At 50.6% G+C, this 20495-nt stretch overlaps 1 protein-coding gene across 2 annotated transcripts; it reads right to left on the bottom strand.

Annotated features, from left to right (window-relative positions):
* Window positions 1-326: 326 nt before the first annotated feature.
* ZNF275 (zinc finger protein 275) lies at window positions 327-17687 on the bottom strand. Of its 2 annotated transcripts, none has more exons than XM_072744644.1 (4): window positions 17550-17687; window positions 7235-7339; window positions 6741-6885; window positions 327-6429 (listed from the first exon to the last, which is right to left on the bottom strand). In XM_072744644.1, the coding sequence occupies exon 4, from the start codon at window positions 6369-6371 to the stop codon at window positions 5247-5249; it is 1125 nt and encodes a 374-aa protein (XP_072600745.1). In that variant the 5' UTR covers window positions 6372-6429; window positions 6741-6885; window positions 7235-7339; window positions 17550-17687; the 3' UTR covers window positions 327-5246. The 2 variants fall into 2 exon arrangements, with proteins under 2 accessions (XP_072600745.1, XP_072600744.1); XM_072744643.1 differs by having other exon boundaries at window positions 6741-6828.
* Window positions 17688-20495: the final 2808 nt, after the last annotated feature.

The raw sequence follows: 20495 nt of genomic DNA, 5'->3' as shown, positions 1-20495 counted from the left end.
CCCCACAGGAGGAGCTCAGGGCCCAGCTCGGTGTTCTGCTCCCACCTGGAATACAGACTCGAGGGAGAGCCCTAGCCAGGGTGGGAGAAGGTACCTGGCCGAGTGACAGGCCTCTTCTGCCAAGGGGCGGCTCACATTTCCAGGGAAGCCAGCCCTCTCCCATCAGGGCACCTCCTGTCTCCTCCAGGCATCCAGGCACCCAGGGGTGGGGGGCACAAGATAACACCCGGACCCCAGGAGGGGGCAAGAACTTCAGAGCACGGGGGAAGGGGCAAGGGAAGAGCGGTTGACCTAAACTTTTGACAAAAGAAGTCAAGGAACACCAATGCCATTTAACATATATTTATTGAAATCTACTTGATGCAAGGCACTGTGCTAGATCTGGTAGGGGAATCAGACATGAAGGGTCACCCCTGTCTTATAAGAGCTCACAATCTAACGGGGGAGGGGTGGGTGGGGAGGGCGAAGCTCTAGTGCAAGGCTGATTATAGTAAGTGCCGTAAAACAGACAAGTTAAGGAGACCAGGGAGGAATGAGGGAAGAGCGCCAACAACTGAAATATGGACTGGGGCGGGCCCAGCTACTGTTCTTAGATACGCAAAGAGCATTGAAGGCCAAGTTAAAAGAGACCATCTCTAGCTTGGAAAGTAAACACCTACACCGATACAATGAAGAGAAGTACAGCACGTGAGTATACTAGTAATAGAGAAATTCCCAATCCCCCACTTTAACAGATTCTCCGGAAGTAGCGAGCCACTTCCAAAATGAACAACAGGGCGGGTTTCACGGGACAAACAGGGGATCCGTACAGGCACGGTACCCGGACAGAAAGGCATTGGTCAAACTCGCTGAGAGTAAAAGGCATAGATTTTTACCCATCGGAGCGAACAGAACACAGGACCACATTTAAACAGGTGTTTGCGACCGTCAGGTGGGGCTGGGGCCAGGAGCTCGAGCGGGGTGGACCATGAGGAAACCAGCCATGTGATTCTTCTCAGGAGGCGGCCAAGTGGTAAAAGGCCACTGACTCTTGACGGGTTGCAGAAAGCAGAGCCCCCCTCAAGCTGGCTTCGGTCAAGGGAGACTCTGGTGGGGAGACAAACGAACTGGTGAGGGCAACTGCCAGAGATCCAAGACCATAACGAGGCCAGGACTCCGTCGGGGCGCGGGAGTTGAGGCAGCTCTCTGGAGTGCTGAGCAGGAGCCCACAGATCTTCCAACTGGTGTCACCCACGGGGTCGACTCCTCGAAATACCGCGTGGCTCCCTCTGTCTTGTAACACCAACTAGAAACTTCTCTCTCGTGTCTCTTGTTTCCATTTTGCGACAAACAGAGGAACTGAACGGCCCAGCCTGTCGCCTCCAGCCAGCTCTGATGACCAGTTGCTGCCCGAGTCAAGCGTTCAGTTCTGGTTTAACTACTATGGCCTAAAAGTGGGGGGTGAGGGCTGTAGCCCCGAGCCCGTGGAATGCCAACACTGCGACTGGGTGGGGCTCACTCTGGAAATGCAGAAGTGGGTGTGACACAACTAATCAACACAGTTAATCTTAATAAGCAGCAACAATGGTAAACAACAACTTTCATTGAAAAAACGTCAGCAAGTATTCAAAACTTTAACAAAAGCAATGGAAGGTTTCTTTCGGAAAATAAGAAAAGGATCTACTTCTAACGAGAGTCGGCATTCTGTGTAACCCAACTGCTCTTCATTTCCCTTGCAAAAGGAATGTGTGTGATTAGAAAGAAAAAAAACAAAATGAGGTAGATACACAAATGCATAGACGAGCACACACGACAGGAAGCTTGATCACATTTTGCATGTGACGTAGCAGTACACCTACAGAATCCAAGGAATCCACCCCCAAGTTACCAGAGGCAAAAAAACGAAACTTGGCACAACTACGGGACACACGTTAAAGCCACGCATGCTTGCGCGGGAGAGAGCACGGACTTCACCCGCAAACACAGTGGCAGAAAAGACGCGGTCTTTAGTGTTAACTCTAGAGGAGGGTTGGTTTTGGAGAAAACGACAGAACCGAGAACGGAAAAACCTCAAGGACGGCATGACTGCCAGGACGCCGTGTCCTGCCTGGCTGGGGAGGAATGGAGCGGTGGCGACAACGCTAAGTTCTGAGTTAATACTGTATCTGGATCCTTCATGAAAGCTGACAAAATGGCTAGTGAACAAGCAAGAAATGGCAGAGTACTTCCAGCGACAGCCGCCAGACTTGCCCCTCGTGAATGTCAGATTCCTTACCGGATGACAGCTGTGTCGAACATGTCCTGACAGCTTGAAAAGAGAAAACGGATGCAGAAGGAAGCAGTGATTTCAGACACAGTTTCACAACTACTGCAAGAACTGAAGCCACAGAGCAAAAGGAGCGGCTATGTAACAAGTGCTGTTGGCTTCTCTCCAGCCTGAGGGTCAGGATGGAGACGTCACAGAGAGCCACCACTGTGGCCTGGGGGCCACTCCAGAGTACCTTCTGGCTAAGGTCACAGGGGTCACCGTGGGACCCTGCTTCCCAGGATGGGGGCCTGAGAAGCTCTTCCAGATATGCCTGCCGGGAAGCTCTGCCTCAGCCCGGGTGGGCCCATCAGAAGGGTACACCTCCTCCATGGGCCCTCTAGAGGCCCCCGGGGACAGCTGCTGGGAAGTCACACCACAGCCCCAGTGAGGCTGGCTTCCACCTGCAGGTTCTGCAGGTCACTGGGGGTCAGGTTTCTGGCCAGCCCTTGCTGCTGTTCCTCTCGAGGGAGGCTGTTGGAAGTAACAGCCTGACCCCGGGACGATCAGCTTCTATGTATATGCCACATGGGCCATCAGAAGGGCATCATTGCCCTCCAGACCCCTGTTTTATTGCCCCTCCTGGGCATGGCCGCTGAATGTCATAGCTGGGGCCTATTATTGGCCAGCTTCTATCACCGAGACACACACGGCATCAGAGGAGCACGGTTCCTCTCCGAGCCTTTGCTCTGTTGTTCCTCTTAGGTATAGCTGCAGGAGGTAACATCAGAACATGTGGGTGAATTTCCCCCTAGTTGCCCAAAGCAAAAGCCACCAAACCGACCTCTTTCTGGTTCCAGAGTCACTCACTGAGAGGAGGATGCAATCCACACGACAGCATCAGTCAGGTGAGTCTTCTTATGTTCGAGGAGATGTGTCTTGCGGGGGGGATCTGCTGCTCAGGCACTGAATCCATGCTGGGCATGGCCAAAGCTCCCAGAAGCTTGAAGGACAGCCAGCTGCAGCCAAGACCACATTTGGACCACCCCCCATTGATCTAGTGGAGGCCCAGCCCTGCTGCTGACAGGTAGGGCTATACTGAGGAACAGTCAGAATGTTCTGGCCAATCCGAGATGGAAGTTTCTCTTGCGTGTCTGCGTGGCCAGGTTGGATAGTCAAGTACTGCCCACAGACATGCACAGAGTCTGCATCTTGGATGAGGAGAGAGCCTGCTTCTCTGGCCCATTCCCATCCAGCCTGCCCACCTGGTGCATCCACCTTGTGGTGGGGCAGGGCTTTCAGCTTTTCATTTGTAATTAAAATTCTAGAAGAAAACATCATCGTATGTAAGTACTGAAGTAATGAAAGTTACGGCTTAACGGACAACGGTGAGTGCTCGGATATGAAAACTTAAAATTCGCACGACAAAAATGCAATAAAACGGCTACAAAGGGCAAAAGCAATAAAACTGGAAAAAACATAATCACAATCGATCTAGAAAGAACTGCTGTATAAAGTCAATATATCCGAAGGTAACTTGATAACTGGTCAAAGGAGATGAACGTACGATTTGCATGCAAGAAAACGGGAACACGATTTAAGTCATTGCATGAGAGAAAGAAGATGGGACTAGGAGTCAGGAGGCCTGGGTCCATCCCCAGTTCTGGTACTAATGAGCCATAGAATGACAGCAATAATTATGGTGATGACGGCTGATGACCTTCACTGAGGGTGCACCTTCGGGCCAGGCGTGGCGTCGCGGTTCTCACGATAACCTTAGGAGGTAGTCCTGTGATCACCCCTGTTTTACAGAGCCCAGAACGGAGGGCTGGCTCTGTTTGCGGGGAGGCTCACATTCCTGAAAACGAGCCATCAGCTTATACTTGAGTCCTCGAGATGTCCCTGTTACGGGGATGCTCTCTCAACTACTTGAGTTTGAACCAAATAGTGCTGCTTGAGGACAAGACCTATTAGCCCGAAAACAGACCCCAATCGATGCTAGTTTTGGACGCACATGGAAGTCACCAGAATGAATTGGTTTCAGAAAAATGAATGCAAAAGAAATTTAACCCAGATTCAATACTTATTCCTAGGCATACGACCTCACAATGACAAGTTATAGATGCTTCAGAAAAGTCTTTTGAAGGTCATTTTCAGAAAGCAAAACACGTTAAGTGGTTACGTTGTGGAGCTATGGGATGAATTTAAGGAAAACAACAACAGTTGTCCTAATGTAATGTGAACGTGTACTTACGGCTTGGGGGGAACTTTCTAGTGAGGGCCTTGTGCAGGGATTGTCACAGTGCTACGTGGCACACAGCTTGGATGAACGGAAGCCACTGGATGTGCTTTGAAACTGTCGGGTGACTCCAAAGGGGCTACGACGGTGGTGAGGACGGTGAGGTCAGAAATGCACGTGAGGATTTAGAATACAACGATCCTCGGGAGTGGCGGGAGGGCAAACAGGGGGGGGTATTCTCTAAATTAATATATTATTCTATGCAAGATGTGATTTACAGTATGTATGCGGAACTGAATTAATAAATTAAATATTATAAGACCTTTCTTTGAGTGTTCTATTTACATCCCTAAACATTTCCCAATTCAAGTAGGCCAAACGACTTTGGGGCTCTCTTGTCTTCAGGCAGGTTGGGGTCACGTGACGTGGCGGCCGTCGCCGACGCGCGCTGCGTCCGGCTCCCGGAGGGGGTGGCTCGGAGAGGCGGGCCGCGAGCCCCCCTCCGCCCCGGCCCACGCACGTTTGTCGTCCGTCCCTCTCCGCTTGCAGGCCCGCGGCTTTAAGTACCCTGAAGGGCCTGTACGCGAGTCGAGCGAGTCAGAGTCGATCAGGACGTCATCGAAGCTACTGTCGATAGGCAGAACGGGCGACACGGACAGTTAGAAATTGCTGGTGACGGTATCAAGGGGTTCCGACGTCTCCGACGGCAAGATACAGAAGCGCTACGAAAGGGGGGAGGGGTCATCTCCTTGGACTGTGCCCCGGCCCGCCCGGGGGCCGCGTCTAGTCGCGGTGGCTCGGCTGGTGCTTGTGCAGCGCCGAGCGCCGCTTGAACACGCGGCCGCACTCGCCGCACTCGCAGCGCCTGGCCCCGCTGTGGGTCCTGCGGTGGCGGCTGAGGCCGGAGCTCCTGCGGAAGGCCTTCCCGCACTTGTCGCACTCGTAGGGCTTCAGTCCGCTGTGGATGCGCCGGTGCTTGATGAGGTCGGACGGGCCGCGGAAGGCCTTGCCGCAGTCGCCGCAGCCGTACGGCCGCTCGCCCGTGTGGATGCGCTGGTGCTCCAGGAGGCTGGAGCTCTGGCGGAAGGCCTTGCCGCACTGGCCGCACTCGTACGGCTTCTCGCCCGTGTGGATGCGGCGGTGCTTGGTGAGCTCCGAGCTCCGGCGGAACAGCTTGCCGCAGTGCGGGCAGCCGTACGGCTTGGCCCCGCTGTGGATGCGCTGGTGCTCGGCCAGGCCGCTGACGCCGCGGAACGACTTGCCGCAGTCGTCGCAGTCGAAGGGCAGGTGGCCCGTGTGCGCGCGCTGGTGCTTGAGGAGCTCCTGGCGGCCCGGGAACTCCCGGCCGCACGCCCTGCAGGCGAACGGCGTCTCGGCCGAGTGCAGCTTCTGGTGGCGGGAGAGGTGCGAGCTCACCTTGAACGAGCGGCCGCACGCCTCGCAGCCAAAGGGCTTCTCGCGGCTGTGCACGCGCAGGTGCTGGCTGAGGCCCGCGTTCTTCTTGAAGCGCTTCCCGCACTCCTCGCACTCGAAGGGCTTCGCCTCCCCGTCCGCCTGCTCCCTCCTGTCCGGGGCGGCGGCGGCGGCGGCGGCGGCGGCGGCGGCGCGGCTGGGGCCCGGCTGCGGCTCGGCGGCCGCGTGGCTCTGCCGGTGCTCGTTGAACTCGGACGCGCCCCGGAACACGCGCCCGCAGTCGGCGCACTCCCAGCCCTTGGCCTCGCTGTGGATCCGCTGGTGCTGCACGAGGAGCACCTTGAGCCGGAAGGCGTCCCCACACTCCTTACACGCGAAGTGGTGCTCCACGGGCAGCTCCCGCAGGCCCCCGGCGGCCCGGGCCTCAGGGCTGGGCTCGCCGGCCCGCGGGGAGCTCGTGGACGCCATCTCCCGCGGCTGAGCGTCCTCGCCCATCGTCCGCCACCGGCTCAGCCCCGCGCTCTCGGACACCGGCACCGCAAGACGCCGCGCCCTGCAGGGGACGAGGGACGGAGGTGGCGGTCCCGTCCAGAACCGCATTCCCCGGACACGGCCGGTGACCCGGGGCCCAAGCACGGCGGGGGAGGACGGGGTGGAGGTGACGCTGGGGTCGGGGGACAGCGCGGCTGGTGCCCATCGGCCCGGAAGCAAGGGCCACAGACGAGAGGGGCCCGGAGGTCCCGAGGGTACCCCAGAGTAGCCCCAAGGAGCTCCCCCCTTCCACCACCCACAAGGAGCCACTCGCCCTCCCCAAAGGCGCAGCGGGCTTTACCCCACGGTTTGTTCGCTTTTCCCCTCACTCACCAGAATGCTTCCCCCGATCTGCATTAAGGGATGGGCGGTTGCCAGCAGCAGGTGTCCTCACACCGGGGCGGGTTCAGAACAGGAAATCCTGCACGTGGAAGAGGGCAGAGGGCCTGGCTGGGTCGACCTCACTCTTGACAACATGCTGTAACCAAACGGCCGCGCGATGTTTGGGTCATTTGTGATTTAGAACAATTTTTTTTTCTAAATGAGAGTGTCCAGTTTGTTCTCTTTTCTTTGCCAAGGAAGCACTGAGGGGGCTTCTTTTGATGCCATTAGGAAGTGGGAGGGAGCCCTGCTACTCTGAAACGTGGAAAAAAATGTTGAGGGTGACAAAACCCTTTGGGTTTTCTTCCAGCCAATCCCCAACGTGGGGGGCATAGGCCCCCGGAAGGCAGGCTTGTGTAGGCCTCCTCCAGGTGGCCCTCCCCGCACACCCAGCCGTGGAGGACCATTCAGCTGTGAGAAGTGGGGAAGGGCTGGGGCATCCTTACCCAGAGGTTGCACTCCTGCAATATGCCGGCGGCGTCCTCTCACTGTCCAGTCTCAACCACTCCTTTTGTGAGGTACTGTGCCACGTCACCAAATGTCACTGAATCCTGAAAGAATTCCCAGGGATAAGTAGTCCTTCTAACTACTCTAGAATGAGGCAGGGGCACTACTAGTAAGAGCAGGGATAAGAGGCGAGGGTCTGCAGCGGTGTGTGTTTTGCTAGCATGGACACTGAAGCATAAGCCTCGAGAAGTCCTGGAAAGAGAATCTGACCAAGCATCACAAGACCTGGGCCAGGGCCCGGGCCTCCCACTGTCTTCCCAAGGGACCTCGGCTCAATCGCTTTCCTGGACTGAAATGCAGCTCTCCACCCCCAGCTCAATGGGAATTACAACCCCAGCAGGCATCCATTTCTCTGTAGACTCTGAGGAAGAAAGCAGAGGGAGGGAAGGCAGAAGCTGGAGTTCTGGTCCTGTAGCATGTCATGCTGGGAAAACACATACAGGCCAAGGCCAGAATCAGGGAGCAGTGACAGATTCCTAACCAGGCAGAGGGAAGCACAGCTCACCTGGGCCTCAAGTATTTCAAGAGGACCTGCCAGGACCTGGTTTCCAGGGGGTCCATCCTGGGAAAGGGCAAGACTCTGAGGGGCAGGCAGAGCTAAGGGAACTGAAAAGAGCCTTGAGTGACAGCTGCCCTGCCTTTGAGTTCCCTAGGACAAGCCTAGTGGTTTCCTTTTCCCTGGTTTTAAAACTTATTCAGGCTTCGCTTGCACTGCAGCTGAGTGACAAGCCGGAGCATGGGTGTACCTAAGAAAACATACCCCAAACACTGGGGAGGATAGGCTGGCAACGAATTAAAACAGGCAGGCTGGAGAGAACCCAGACAAGACAAACAAATGTTAGCCCAGGAACGGCCCAGAGAATATAGACACAGATGGACAGCCAATGGCAGCGACACTGGCTCTCTGAGGCAGGCTGGCCACAGGCCTCTTAGCAGCCAGCCCCAAAGAGGTCAATGCTACCACTGCCCAGGAAGGAAGTGTCCCCAGAAGAGTATCAGAAGAAATAACTAAGTGACAAGTGAAAGATCTTTCCAACTTTGGAAGGGCGACAAAAAAAGACGGGGCCACTGAAAGGAAGATGGGCAACGAAAGAGCAGGATCCAGGTCTTGTTGGCCAGAGGCCAGGCCCTTTAAGGTTCACAGCCCACCCAACTGAAACAATCAAGTAGGTGACAGTGAGACAGGTGCACACAAGAGCATTTCTGCGAAATATATGCCAAAATGAAAAGTTGAACAAAACAGCTAGAAAAAGAAGCCTCAAAGATCTTCAAACACAGAGTTGCTGAACAAAAGATCTGAACAGTAGGAACAAATTTACCTTTTTCTTCCAGATTGCAAAATATGTGAAATGTTATAATTATATGACCACAAATGTGTGTGTGCCTTATAGGCCTCCTGTTTCGGCAAATTCAAAGAAACAGGAGGAACACAGTTTCTGTTCTGATGGCAGGTCAATTCAATTCCATTCGTAACTAAGTGAAAAGGAGGCATTGTTACACTAGCTCACGGAGTAGAAAACCCAGACGCTCCACAAAGACTTTTACACAAAATTCGATATTATATTAAAAGGGATGGACAGACACTTCTACTTCTGGCCATGATATTTTAACAAGGAACAAACAATGTCCTGCCATAAACAAGTATAAAACTGGACAAAATGAATGTGAAACACGTTTTCAGACACTGAACAGCAGGAAGTGCAGGATCACCATCTCCCGAGAGAAACAACTGAGGTGAGAGCCTTATCGTGGCCCTGGCTCTGCCTGGAGGCAATTTCCAGACTGAGTGCGGGGAAGGTGGACTCAAAGAGAGCCTGGTGGCTTCATCAAGACACAGACTAGCATTAAGAGCAGCTGACGCAGCTAGAAGTTGTAGAGCAGAGTTCCAGAAAGGAGGGAACTTCGCAGGAAAAAAAGAGCTCCAAAAAAAAAAAAAAATCAGCATAAGGCTCCCCTTGAGCCTTTTCTGACTCCTAAGCCACACATACATAATAACACTCCCAAAGGCTAGGAAAAGAATGGCCAGGAAGCTTTAGGCTGAAGAATCAGAGGACAAGGGATCCCTGGGTGGCACAGCGGTTTGGCGCCTGCCTTTGGCCCAGGGCGCGATCCGGGAGACCCTGGATCGAATCCCACGTCAGGCTCCCGGTGCATGGAGCCTGCTTCTCCCTCTGCCTGTGTCTCTGCCTCTCTCTCTCTCTCTCTCTGTGACTATCATAAATAAATAAAAATTAAAAAAAAAAGAATCAGAGGACACACACAGGTAGGGAGATGTTCAGAGTCCAAGCAACCGGAGTAGGGAGTCCTCCAGGATCACCTGGGACATTCAGTTGGGAATCAGAGGAGCCATGTCTTAGCAGTAGGACTTACAGACTCCTGAAGCCACAGCTAGCCTGAACCTGCTCTAGAAAAGCTTAAAAATAGGCCTCAATGTGATGAAGCTGTTCCACAAATAACTGCCTTCCAAAACAAAGTCCAACACTCTTCAAAGAGGAACAACAGAATCTAGACACTCAATGATATAATCTCTATGATGCCCAACATCCAATAAAAAATTACTGAAATGTCAAGAACCAGGAAAATGTGACCCATGGCAAGGAAACTCAGGTCAACAGAAACACTCAAAATGATTATTGGTAGAACTTACAGAGAAGGATAATGGCTAGTTTAACTACGTATGAATATTGAAAGAAAAACAAACATAATGAAAAAAATGGACAATATAAACAAGATCCAAATGGGGCTTCTGGGGGTGAAAACTATAACAGTTAAAATGAAAATTTCACTGGGTATGATTAACATCAGATTAGACACAATGACTCCCCCTCCCCCCAAAAAAGACTAGAGGATAGAAAATAGAGACTATACCAAATGAAGATCAAAAAGAAAAAAAAATATTAAAAAAAACAGTCGTCTCAGTGACTTGGGCGTAACAGAAAATTGTCTAACACACATATAACTGGAATCTGAAAAGATGAGGAAAGAGGGAAATGATAAAAATATAGTTGAAGAAATAATAGTTGAAAATTTTCCCCCAAATTTGATGAAAACTAGATTCAAGAAATAGGCCCAACCAAACCCTATCAAGACTAAACAGATGACAAAACTAAAAAAACCACACACGTACACCAAAACACATCATAATGAAATTGCTGAAAACCAGTGATAAAGAGAAAAATCTTAGGGCAGCCAGGGTGGGTGGGGGGAGGGGAGAGGAGGGGAACCCCGTGATAAACAAGAGGAGCAAAGATAAGAGTAACTGCAGACTTCTTATCAGAAAATGTCCAAGCCAGTAAACATTTGAATGACATTTTTAAAGTGCTAAAGGAAAAAAAGAACCCTGTCAACCTAGAATTCTATATTCAGGGAAAATACTCTTCAAAAATGAGGGCAAAATAAAACTTTCTCAGACAAAAAGCTAAGAGAACTGGTCACCGGCAGACATGTACTATGAGACATATTAAAGTTCTTCCGGTGGGGCAGCCTGGGTGGCTCAGTGATTTAGCACTGCCTTTGGCCCAGGGCATGATCCTGGAGACCCAGGATCGAGTCCCACACTGGGCTCCCTGCATGGTGCCCGCTTCTCCCTCTGCCTGTGTCTCTGCCTGCCTCTCTCTCTCTCTCATGAATAAATAAATAAAATCTTTAAAAAAAAGTTCCTCAGGTGAAGGAAAATGATACCAGGTGGAAACTTGGATCAACACAAAGGAATGAAGAAGACCAGGAATGTAAAACACTTTTGCCCCCTTTACTTTTAAATCTTAAAAAAAAAAATAACTGACCATTAAAAGCAAAAATAATAATAAGGTACTATGGGGTTTATAACATACATATAAGTAAAACATATGATTGTGTGTTTTAAGAAGCCCTCTGAGACTCTGTTGCATGCTAAGCCAGGAGTGGAAATAAAATACAACTCTAAAAAATAATCCAAAAGAAGAAAGGTAAAGAAACGAAGGAAAAAGAACAGATGGGACAAACGGAAACAAATAGCAAGATGGCAAACTTAAATCCAACCACATGGATAATTAAGTTAAATGTAAATGGGCTAAACACTCCAAATGAAAGGGAGAGATTATTGGACTATATTAAAAACCAATACTCAGCTCTACGCTGTCTGTAAGAAACTTTTAAATGTAAAGACTTTACATGTAAAGACATAGATAGGTGAAAAGTAAAAGGGTGGAAAACAATATACTATAGGTCTAAATAATCCCAATGTCACAAATAAGAGGCGGGAGTGAATGATGAATGTGGCTCAGAGCTCTGGAGACCTTACTGAAGAGTCCTAGAACTTAGAGCAGGAGAAAACCGGAGCGCTTGAATATAAAATCAACAAGTGGTAGAAAACAAGAAAAAAAGAAAGAAAAATGAAAAAAAAAATCAACAGGTGGCTAATACGGATGACACAGATTAAAAAAATGCAAATCCTTCATAGAAGATATAGACAGACAGTAACTTTATTAAAAAAAAAATCCAAAGTGAGTAGGGGAAGGGGAGAGAACAGCTAAATATATACTAGCATTTTAGGAGAAAAAAGGAATAAACAGAGTGACTTGTAGCTAAAATAAGCACACCTCTACTGTAATGTGCGCCATACTGGGGTAGAGTCTAGATTTAGCAAGGTCTTCTGCTTTCTGTTTCTGTACCTTGTGAATTTTTAGGAACCAAGCTGCGTTTCTTTAGTAATCAGAAAAGAATAACAATTTACAAAGATTTGGGTAGGCTTTAGATAAGAAAGATTCTCAGCCTGGGAGAGAGCACGGTTGAGGCCAAGGAGACAATGGGGAATGGGCCTCGAAGCTGAGCAACATCCTGAGGTACCCACATGGGAAGGGCAGACACAGAGGAGAGAGGCTGATAAGAATGTGTGGGCAGTCCCAGAAAGCTTAGAGATAGGGCCCTGGGGAAGGGACTTCCTGGGCTCGTCTCCCCGGGCTCTCAGTGCCGCGGGTGAGTGTGAGCAGAAGGCCTCCTTTGGTCTCAACATCCACAGGAGCCGCACTCCCACCTTTAACCCAGTGCCCAGCACAGGTGCTTCACTGGTGTGAGTGAAGCCCCAGGTAGCCAGCAGCCAAGGCCTCTGTGTCCCACTGTCACCTGGGGAGGGTCCCCTCTGAGCAGCTGGATTCTTCCCGGGATGAATGTGAAGTCTGCTTTGGCTTTGGCTTCCAGTACAAAACAAACTGGTCATCGATTACTTACACAATTCAAGAAAACTCACTTCCAGGGAATGGACAGAACAACTCACATTTACCTTCTGAAAAAGACGGCCTGTTATGAACTGGTCTCACGGTCCTCAAGCCAGAGCCTAAGACCCTGGCCCAGCCCACTGGACCCAAATCCTGCACCCCACATCTCAGTCATCCCTTCCAGACACTCTAGCATTTGTTCTGTCCTGAAGATGCCAAGGTGATGCCCCTCAGGGCTCTGAACACGCCACAGGTAGTTCTTGCTAAGAATTCAGGCCTCATTCAAGCGTCCCCTCCTCAAAGTGTCTTCAGTCTTGAGCCCGATCAAGGTTCATTTATAACACTTTTCACTACCTAAAAATCATCCTCTGAAATGAAATTGTCTTCACTGGGATCCCAGGAGAAATGTCACCTCCCACAGAAAAGAGGCCTTCTCTCTCTTGATCATCCCTGGGTCCCCAGCATCTGCAGGAGCTCCTGGCACTGAGTGGACATGGGATAAACTGTAGGGGGAAGGCCTGTTAAATGGAGCAAACCTCTAGTTACAGAGCACCTACCACGTGTTTGGTACTGTGCTTCCCCCTTCACATAATTTAATTACTGCAACCTATAGTTATCACCACCTCCATCTTATACAGAAGGAAGTCATGGATCTAAGAGGTTAAGTAACTTGCCTAAGGTCCAGCTTCCAAGATCGAAGACTTTTCGAGCCACACCAAAGAAAAGAAATAGGCAGCGCTCTAACACCAGGCCAGACCCAGAGAATAGGCAGTTCTTGAATGTCCTCATAGCCTAATGGTATATATGGGCTTTGGGGACTGGCTTTAAATCATCCGACTGATATACAGACCCTCACTGGGCAATAGTCACACACATCATTCTCTCTCTTACACACTCACACACAGTTCTTCAAGCCACCCATGTTTAATTGAGCACATCCTCCTGAAGCGTTCTAATTGAGCAGATCCTATTGAAGTGTTTTTGCTTAATTGGCATGATTAACTGCTGATATCCTGAAGCCACAACCCCCAAGTGAATGATTATCCTTTCCCTCGTAGCAACAGGAGTGGCCCTTCCTGTCCAAGGCTTGCTCAGGGGACCTAACCCAAGAGAACTTCAGATCACCACCCACAGTAACAGCACTCATGGACAGACAGGGATCATTTAGAAAGTTCTCACAAAAAAGGAGGGAAAAAGTGAGCCCTGCTTTCAGAAAAGGAGCCAAATTCTGTATTATTAACCAAGTGTATTGGGTAAAACCTTTAGGAGACAGAAAGGAAAGGAAAGGTCATTAAAAAAGATTAAATACACATTAACCCCCACTGTAGTTAACAGTAAAATGATCACCAATCCCGAAGATCATCCGATCACTCAGAAGCCATGCCATACAATCGCTCTACTTTGAAATGGTGGAACTGATCTGGAAAAGAAGCTGGATGCTGTGACAAAAGTGACAAATACAGATGTCCACCGCCTTCCAAGAGTGGACCTTCAGGGGTCAAGGGCAAAGCAATTCCAGGAAGAACAGGAAACCATAGTAATGCACCTGATGGGTACAGAGGGTGAGGCTGACCTTGACTGTAAGGCACTTTCATTCACCCAAGTCTCCTAAGGGGCATTCCTACACCCACCCAGGAAACGGCAGTTTGGAGAAAGATTAAGGGAAAACAAATCTCTGCCTCTTAATATAAATATTATCTGCCTTCTTTTTTTTTATTATCTGCCTTCTTTAAGTGGGATCTGAAGTAGTCTAATGACTGTACACTTCCGGAGAGTAAAGGCCCTATCAAAGGTTGACTTCAGATTCCACCCCGGACTAAGCGAAGCGCCACAGACACTAGCTGATCGAAGAACACGGGGAGATCCTCTCGACGCTAACCCACTGCCTGACAATCAAAAATCATGGACTCTACAACATGAGAGCTCATGTGAGCGTAGAAATATTTCTGATATGTGCTTCTGGTGGCAGTGTAAATTTTAATCAACTTCTTCAAATTGAATTTTCTGTCTAGAATCAGAAATGTTTAACAGAACCAAAATAACCATTCCACTTTGATATGAAAGAATAGAAATTAAGAGTTGGATTTGATGGAGACAAAAGCCAACCCATGTCAAAAGGAGTATGAACTGGGTGTCTTCTGGGTGCATGTGAGCTCAGAACCCCTCCTCAGAATGTACCAGCAAAGTTTGCATCTGAGCTTAAAAGAGCAGTATCTGATCAATTCCATGGCACAAACAGTCATGCAACTTCCCTAGCAGGTGCCATTTTCGTCTGGGCAGTGGGGCAGGGGACAGGCAGCAAGGCTACCCAAAGTAGATCTATCTAGCAGCTTCCAGAAACTTCTAAGGGAGGCTGGAAATACCTAGATTCCCTGGAATATCTAAATAAGGACCTGTAGTAGAATGTCCTCAGGCCCTGGAAGACAATAGGTAGCTTGTGGTGTTCAGTTCAGTTCTGGGCCAGAGCAAAAATGCCCTGGAAGGCGTCTTTATAGGTCAGACAAGAGACCTCAGTCTTCAGCATCTAATTCAGATGGGGGCCTACGGCTTTCTGTCCCAGACAAAGGATTACCTAGATCCCAAATTCTCCTTACTGGGTATCTGTTCTCCTCTGAGTCTTGTTGCTTAGACTGAGAACTGTCTCTGGGCAAAGACGGTTTAGTGACACCGGCATATATGAAAATATAAGTGCTTCCAGAAAGGAAAGGACATCTTGCACCATCTTGCATCCTCACCCATGGGGCCTTCTGACAGCACGACCAGCTTTAAGGCCAGCAGATGTGGTCTGTAAACTCCCAGGCTTACCCAAAAGAGACGGTCAAGGACGGCTCATTGTGTCTCCAGACAATTCTGAGTGATAAGTCAGGCAGGTAAGTCCCTGCCTGTTGGACTGAAATAATTCGGGGGTGGGGGGGGCAGAAGCAGAGTTGGGTGCACCTTCCAGGAACATGTGTCTTTGGGTCATGAGTGCTTGACCGAAGGACAGGCTGAGACAACACGCACTGCTGGGATCCCGATCCACTCCAGCAAGGCGAGGCCAGGATGCGGACCTGAGCCCCTGGGCTCGCGCTGAGGTCCCGATACGGGGCCCACCTGTGCTGTGTGCAAATGCGCTGCGGCTATTAGTGACAGAATCCTAAAGGGCCAGGAGAGGGTGTTTCACCAGGAAAGTCTGTTTCTCTTGGGATGTTTGTGTCTGTGTGTGTCTTTTTCCATGTGCGTGGGTGGGAGGCATCTGTCTCCATCTTCCCCAGTTTTCCTCTCTCCCTTTGCCTGGGCACCTGTCCCTCTCTCTTTTAGGTTTCCGTTTTCCTTCCCTTCTATAAAAAGCCAGAAGGTAGACCAGAAGGGGATTTTGTAGTGTTTGTTGTCCTTAAACTGAGAAAAGGTTTATGTTCCCCCTTTCCCAAGAAGACGCATGGCATCTTTCTAAAAATCAAAATAAATGGGAAGTATGAGTTCGTTTAGGTTACACTGCCCTGGGTATGAGAGTCTACATGGGTATGAGAGTCTACATGGGTATGAGGGATGCTCATTCGGGGAGCCCAGGCAAGTTAGGACCAGGCCTGGATCAAGTGCGCTGGAACCCGGTAAGAACTCAAGGGGCAGAGGAGCAGGGGTGGGTGGGGCCAAGGAATCTGCATTTGCAAGCAGCACTTTGGGGCCAGGGCTGTAGTACTGTGCCTCGTTAATACTGGGCCTATCTAGAATCTGGAGTCTTTCTCACCACCAGAAGTCAGCAGACAGGATTCAGGCCTGTGAGCTTCCCGTATGGGATCCCAGTGTTTGTGCTGCTGTCAGACTTCTGGGAAGAGAATTACTGCTTCCTAGTGATTTTCCAAGGGGTCTCTCTGGCAAAGAAGGCTGCAAATCACTGTTCCATAGGATTCTAAACATAGATCCAGGGACATTTGTGGGGAATGGACTGGACTGTGCCAGGCAGTGTGCAAGCTGCTTCTACTTAAAGGCTCAATGGGGGAGGGGACGGGAGGATGGGAAATGGGGTGAGGCAGCATTAGTACCCAGAGGGGGTGCTGTTCTGGCAATCTCATCTGAAATCCTTTGGTAAAGGAAAAATGTCGGGTCTGAGGTTTAAGAGAAAATATTTCACTGACCAAGGAGAGTGGAGGGGGCTGGCAGCCAGGCTAGGCCAACGCTGGCTGGAGGGCGTCAGTTGGAACAGGGTGGGACCTCTGGGAAGAGGGCCAGCATTTTGGGGGGGGGGTTGTTTGAAAGGGGCCATGGGCTCTGGGCGCAGGCAAGTGTGTATTTGTGGGGGTAGGATGGAAAAAGACATGTAATTAATCACCCAAATATAGACTAGAGGAGGCAGCAAAGGAGTTGAGGGGGGAGGCACTGGAGCAGGAGATGGTGGCCCCCAGAAGGGCGACAGAACAAGCCCTGTTCAGACCTAGAGCCTTGAGCTCATCTTCACCCAGCAAGCGCAGCTCCCCAGCGCTCCCTCACAGCTCTCGGGCTCTGGACTATCCCCCCGATTCCTCCCCAGCAACCTGAGGCTCAACCCCCACCCAAAAGGAAAGGAGGAACTCCATCAGCAGGAACTGTCCCCAGCTCGTCCACCCAGCACCCCTGACTGCGGCTCAGCCCCTCCCCCAGCAGTCTGGGAAAGCCCTTTAACCTAATCACCGCCCCCCTCCCCCTCAGCCTCCTTGGGGCAAGGATCCCCTCCTTCCCATAATGACCAGTTCCTGCTTCCTAGTATCCCCCCCAAAGCAGCCTAGGCCTCGGCACATCCGCGATTCCCGCCCCTGACCGCCGCCCCCCGCCCGCCGCCCGCCGCCCGCCGCGACAAGGCCTTCGGGCCTCCTCGTACCCGCCATCTGGGGCTCGTCCTTCACTTCGGAGGGCCTCAGGGCCGAGCAGCTTCCCGCGGGCCCCGGGACGCCCCCCAAAGACGCTTGGCCTCCACCCCCCGCGCGCTCTGCGGAAGCCTCGCCTCAGCCCCGCGCTCTCCCAGGCCGCCCCCTGCGCATCCTCCCGTGGCCCAGTCCTGCACACCCTCCCGCAGCCTGGGCGCACCGTCCCGTGGCCCCGCGCTCACCCGGGCCCCGTGGCGGCAGACGCGCGGCCCTCGGCGGAGCGGCGCTGGCGCGGCCCAGGCAGGCCCGGCGTGGCAGGAAACGCCACGGAGCCGCCCGCGCCCGGCTGAGCCCAGCAGCCCCGCGGCGCGTTTCCGGAGCCGCGGGCGCCGCCGCGGGTAGTGGGGGAGCAAGGCCCCGCCCCGGCCCCGGCCCCGCCCGGCCAGCCGGTCCCAATTGGCCTGGAGAGGGGGCGGGGCGGGGCGGGGGCGGGGTCGAGGCCCGGGGGGAGGGCCAGGCGCGCCCGCGGGGGATCTGCGCGTGCGGCCCAGACGCCTGGGTGGAGGGGGGAGGCCTGGAATGAACGTACCAGTGAATGAATGAGCAAACGCACGAACGAGCGAACGAATGAATGAGTGAGTGGATGAACCAACTAGCCCGTGGGGGAAGGAAGGAAGGAATGGAAAGAACCCTTAACCCTCGGGAGCCTTCTGGAGGTGAGGGTCGGGAGTGGGAATGGCGAGCGAAGCCGAGCAAAGCCAGATCTCACGGGAGGGGTCAAAGCGCCTCATCGAGTCACGAAGGCTGTTGTGAGCCCTTGTTGGGCCAGGCGGTAAGAACACGCCTGTGAGCAAAACCAGGCCGCATCGCTGCCCTCAAGGGACGCGCATTTGGCACCCAAGAGCTCCGGCGAGTGTGAGTGTGTGTATGCGTGCACGTGTGTGGGGACGGGGGGTAGAGGGGGAAGTATCTGACTTAATTTCAAGATAGGTCAAACTATGAAAAAAACCCAACAGGATTCTTCGATGCGGGGGGGGGGGGGGCGCGTTGCAAGTAGTGACAGCCAGTTCCGAAGCTGTCAATTCCGAAGGATTGGCTGCCAGGCATCAGCACTGTAGGCAGTTGTGTCGAAGACCGTAACAAACAAGGATCGACATACAACACAACACCTAAGAGTGATAAGAATTGTGAAGGGCTTCAATGACGGTGATGTCTGGGACTGATACGCAGGGGAACTCAGTGAGGCTACCATTGATGTGAGACTTGAATGACAAGGACTCAACCATGGGACTGAAGGTTGTTGAAGACAGGAAGGGCATCTGCAGGCAAAAGGAACAGCAAGTGCAAACACTTCATGTCAGGAACAAATTGGGAATATTCTAGGATCAAAAGGAGGGGAACCCTGGGTGTTCCCCTCAGCGGTTTAGTGCCTGCCTTTGGCTTAGGTCGTGATCCTGGCGTCCCGGGATCGAGTCCCACATCGGGCTCCCTGCAGGGAGCCTGCTTCTCCCTCTGCCTGGGTCTCTGCCTCTCTCTCTCTCTCTCTCTCTCTCTCTCTCTCTCTGCCTCTCATGAATAAATAAATAAAATCTTAAAAAAAAATCAAAAGGAAAATGCTGGATTGTGGTTAGCCACGGGGAAAAAAAGAGCCACACTGGTGGGCTTAGGCTGGGCACTAGAATTGAGTCTGAGCAAAATGTTTTAACATTTTTTTCATTCTTTATTAATAAGCATTTAATGCTTTACTAGCAATGATGATAACCAACTTCTTAAATATTCTTGAAACAATTTTATCCATTATGTGTTAATGACTTCACTCTTATTTTCCTTCAGGTTTTATTATGAAGACTTTGTAATATACAGATCAATGCAAAGGTCTGTACCTAAGGACCAATCACTAATATTCCACAATTAGCTTGATGCTCTACTTGCTTGATTGCAAGGTCATCCTCATTTTACTGAACCATTTCAAAGTGAGCTGCAGACACCAGTAGGCTTTGCCTCCAAACACTTCAGCAGGCGTAGCATTAGCCAGAGATGAATACCTGTGTGCTGTTCTTTGGAGGTAAAATTTGCCACAACGGAGCACACAAATCTTAACTGCTCCATGTAGGGGGTTTAGACAAATGCATGCTCCAGTTTCCTGTTAAAATACAGAACACTCAACACCCCAGAAATTTCCCCTGTGCTCATTTCCAGTCAGCTGCCGCCACAATCCCACACAGAGGCAACCGTGGCTCTAATTTTGCTCCACCATAAATACCTTTTGCCTATTTGAGAGCTTCATATGCATGGAATAATACAGAATGTACTATTTTGTATCTGGGCTCTTTCATTCAGTATGATGTTGAGATTTATATATGTTGTTGAATGTGTCATTGCTTCTTTCCTTTTATTACTGAGTAGTATTCCATTCTCTGGATGTATCCGAGTTGCTTTATTCATTCACCACCAGTTTATGATCTGGGCGGTTTCCATTTTGGACTATTATAAATAAGGCTGCTAAGAACATTTGTGTACAAGTTTGTGTAGACATATGCTTTCATTTTACTCGGATAAGTACCTAGAAAGGGAATTGCCACGTCATGGGATAGTTGTTTTATAAGAAACTGCCAGAATATTCTGTAAAGTGGTTGTACAATTTATGTTCCCACCAGAAATGCACGAAAGTTCCTTTTCTTTCCAATCTTCCTCAACATTTGTGGTTGTCAGCCTTTATTTTTAGCTATTTAAGTGGGTGTGAAGTGGCAACTCATTGTGATTTTAATTATCATCTCCCTGATGACTAATCATGTCGAGTATGATGTTTTCATGTGCTTACTGGCCATTTCTATATTTTCTGTTGTAAAGTGTCTGTTCAGATAGATTGCCCACTTTTATAAGGTTGTTTGTCTTTTTTATTTACGTGTAGGTGTATTTTTTTAAAAAAAAACATTTTGAGGTATATTTGACATATGATAACTGGATATATTTAAACTGTGCTATCTGATAAGGTTTGATATATATATATATATATATATATATATATATATATATATGTAACTATCACCACAATCAAAGCAATAAACATATCCATCCATTACACTCAAAGTTTCCTTGTGTCCCTTATACTCCCTCTCTCCTGTCCTTGCTCCCTGGCTCCTCTCATCTTCAAGAAACCACCGATCTGTTCTCTGTCACTATAGGGG

This window comes from Vulpes vulpes, chromosome X (genome assembly GCF_048418805.1).
Source record: "Vulpes vulpes isolate BD-2025 chromosome X, VulVul3, whole genome shotgun sequence".
Classification (NCBI taxonomy): Eukaryota; Metazoa; Chordata; class Mammalia; order Carnivora; family Canidae; genus Vulpes; species Vulpes vulpes.
Note: the sequence above shows the minus strand (reverse complement) of the source record. Positions and strands in the feature narration are given on the sequence as shown.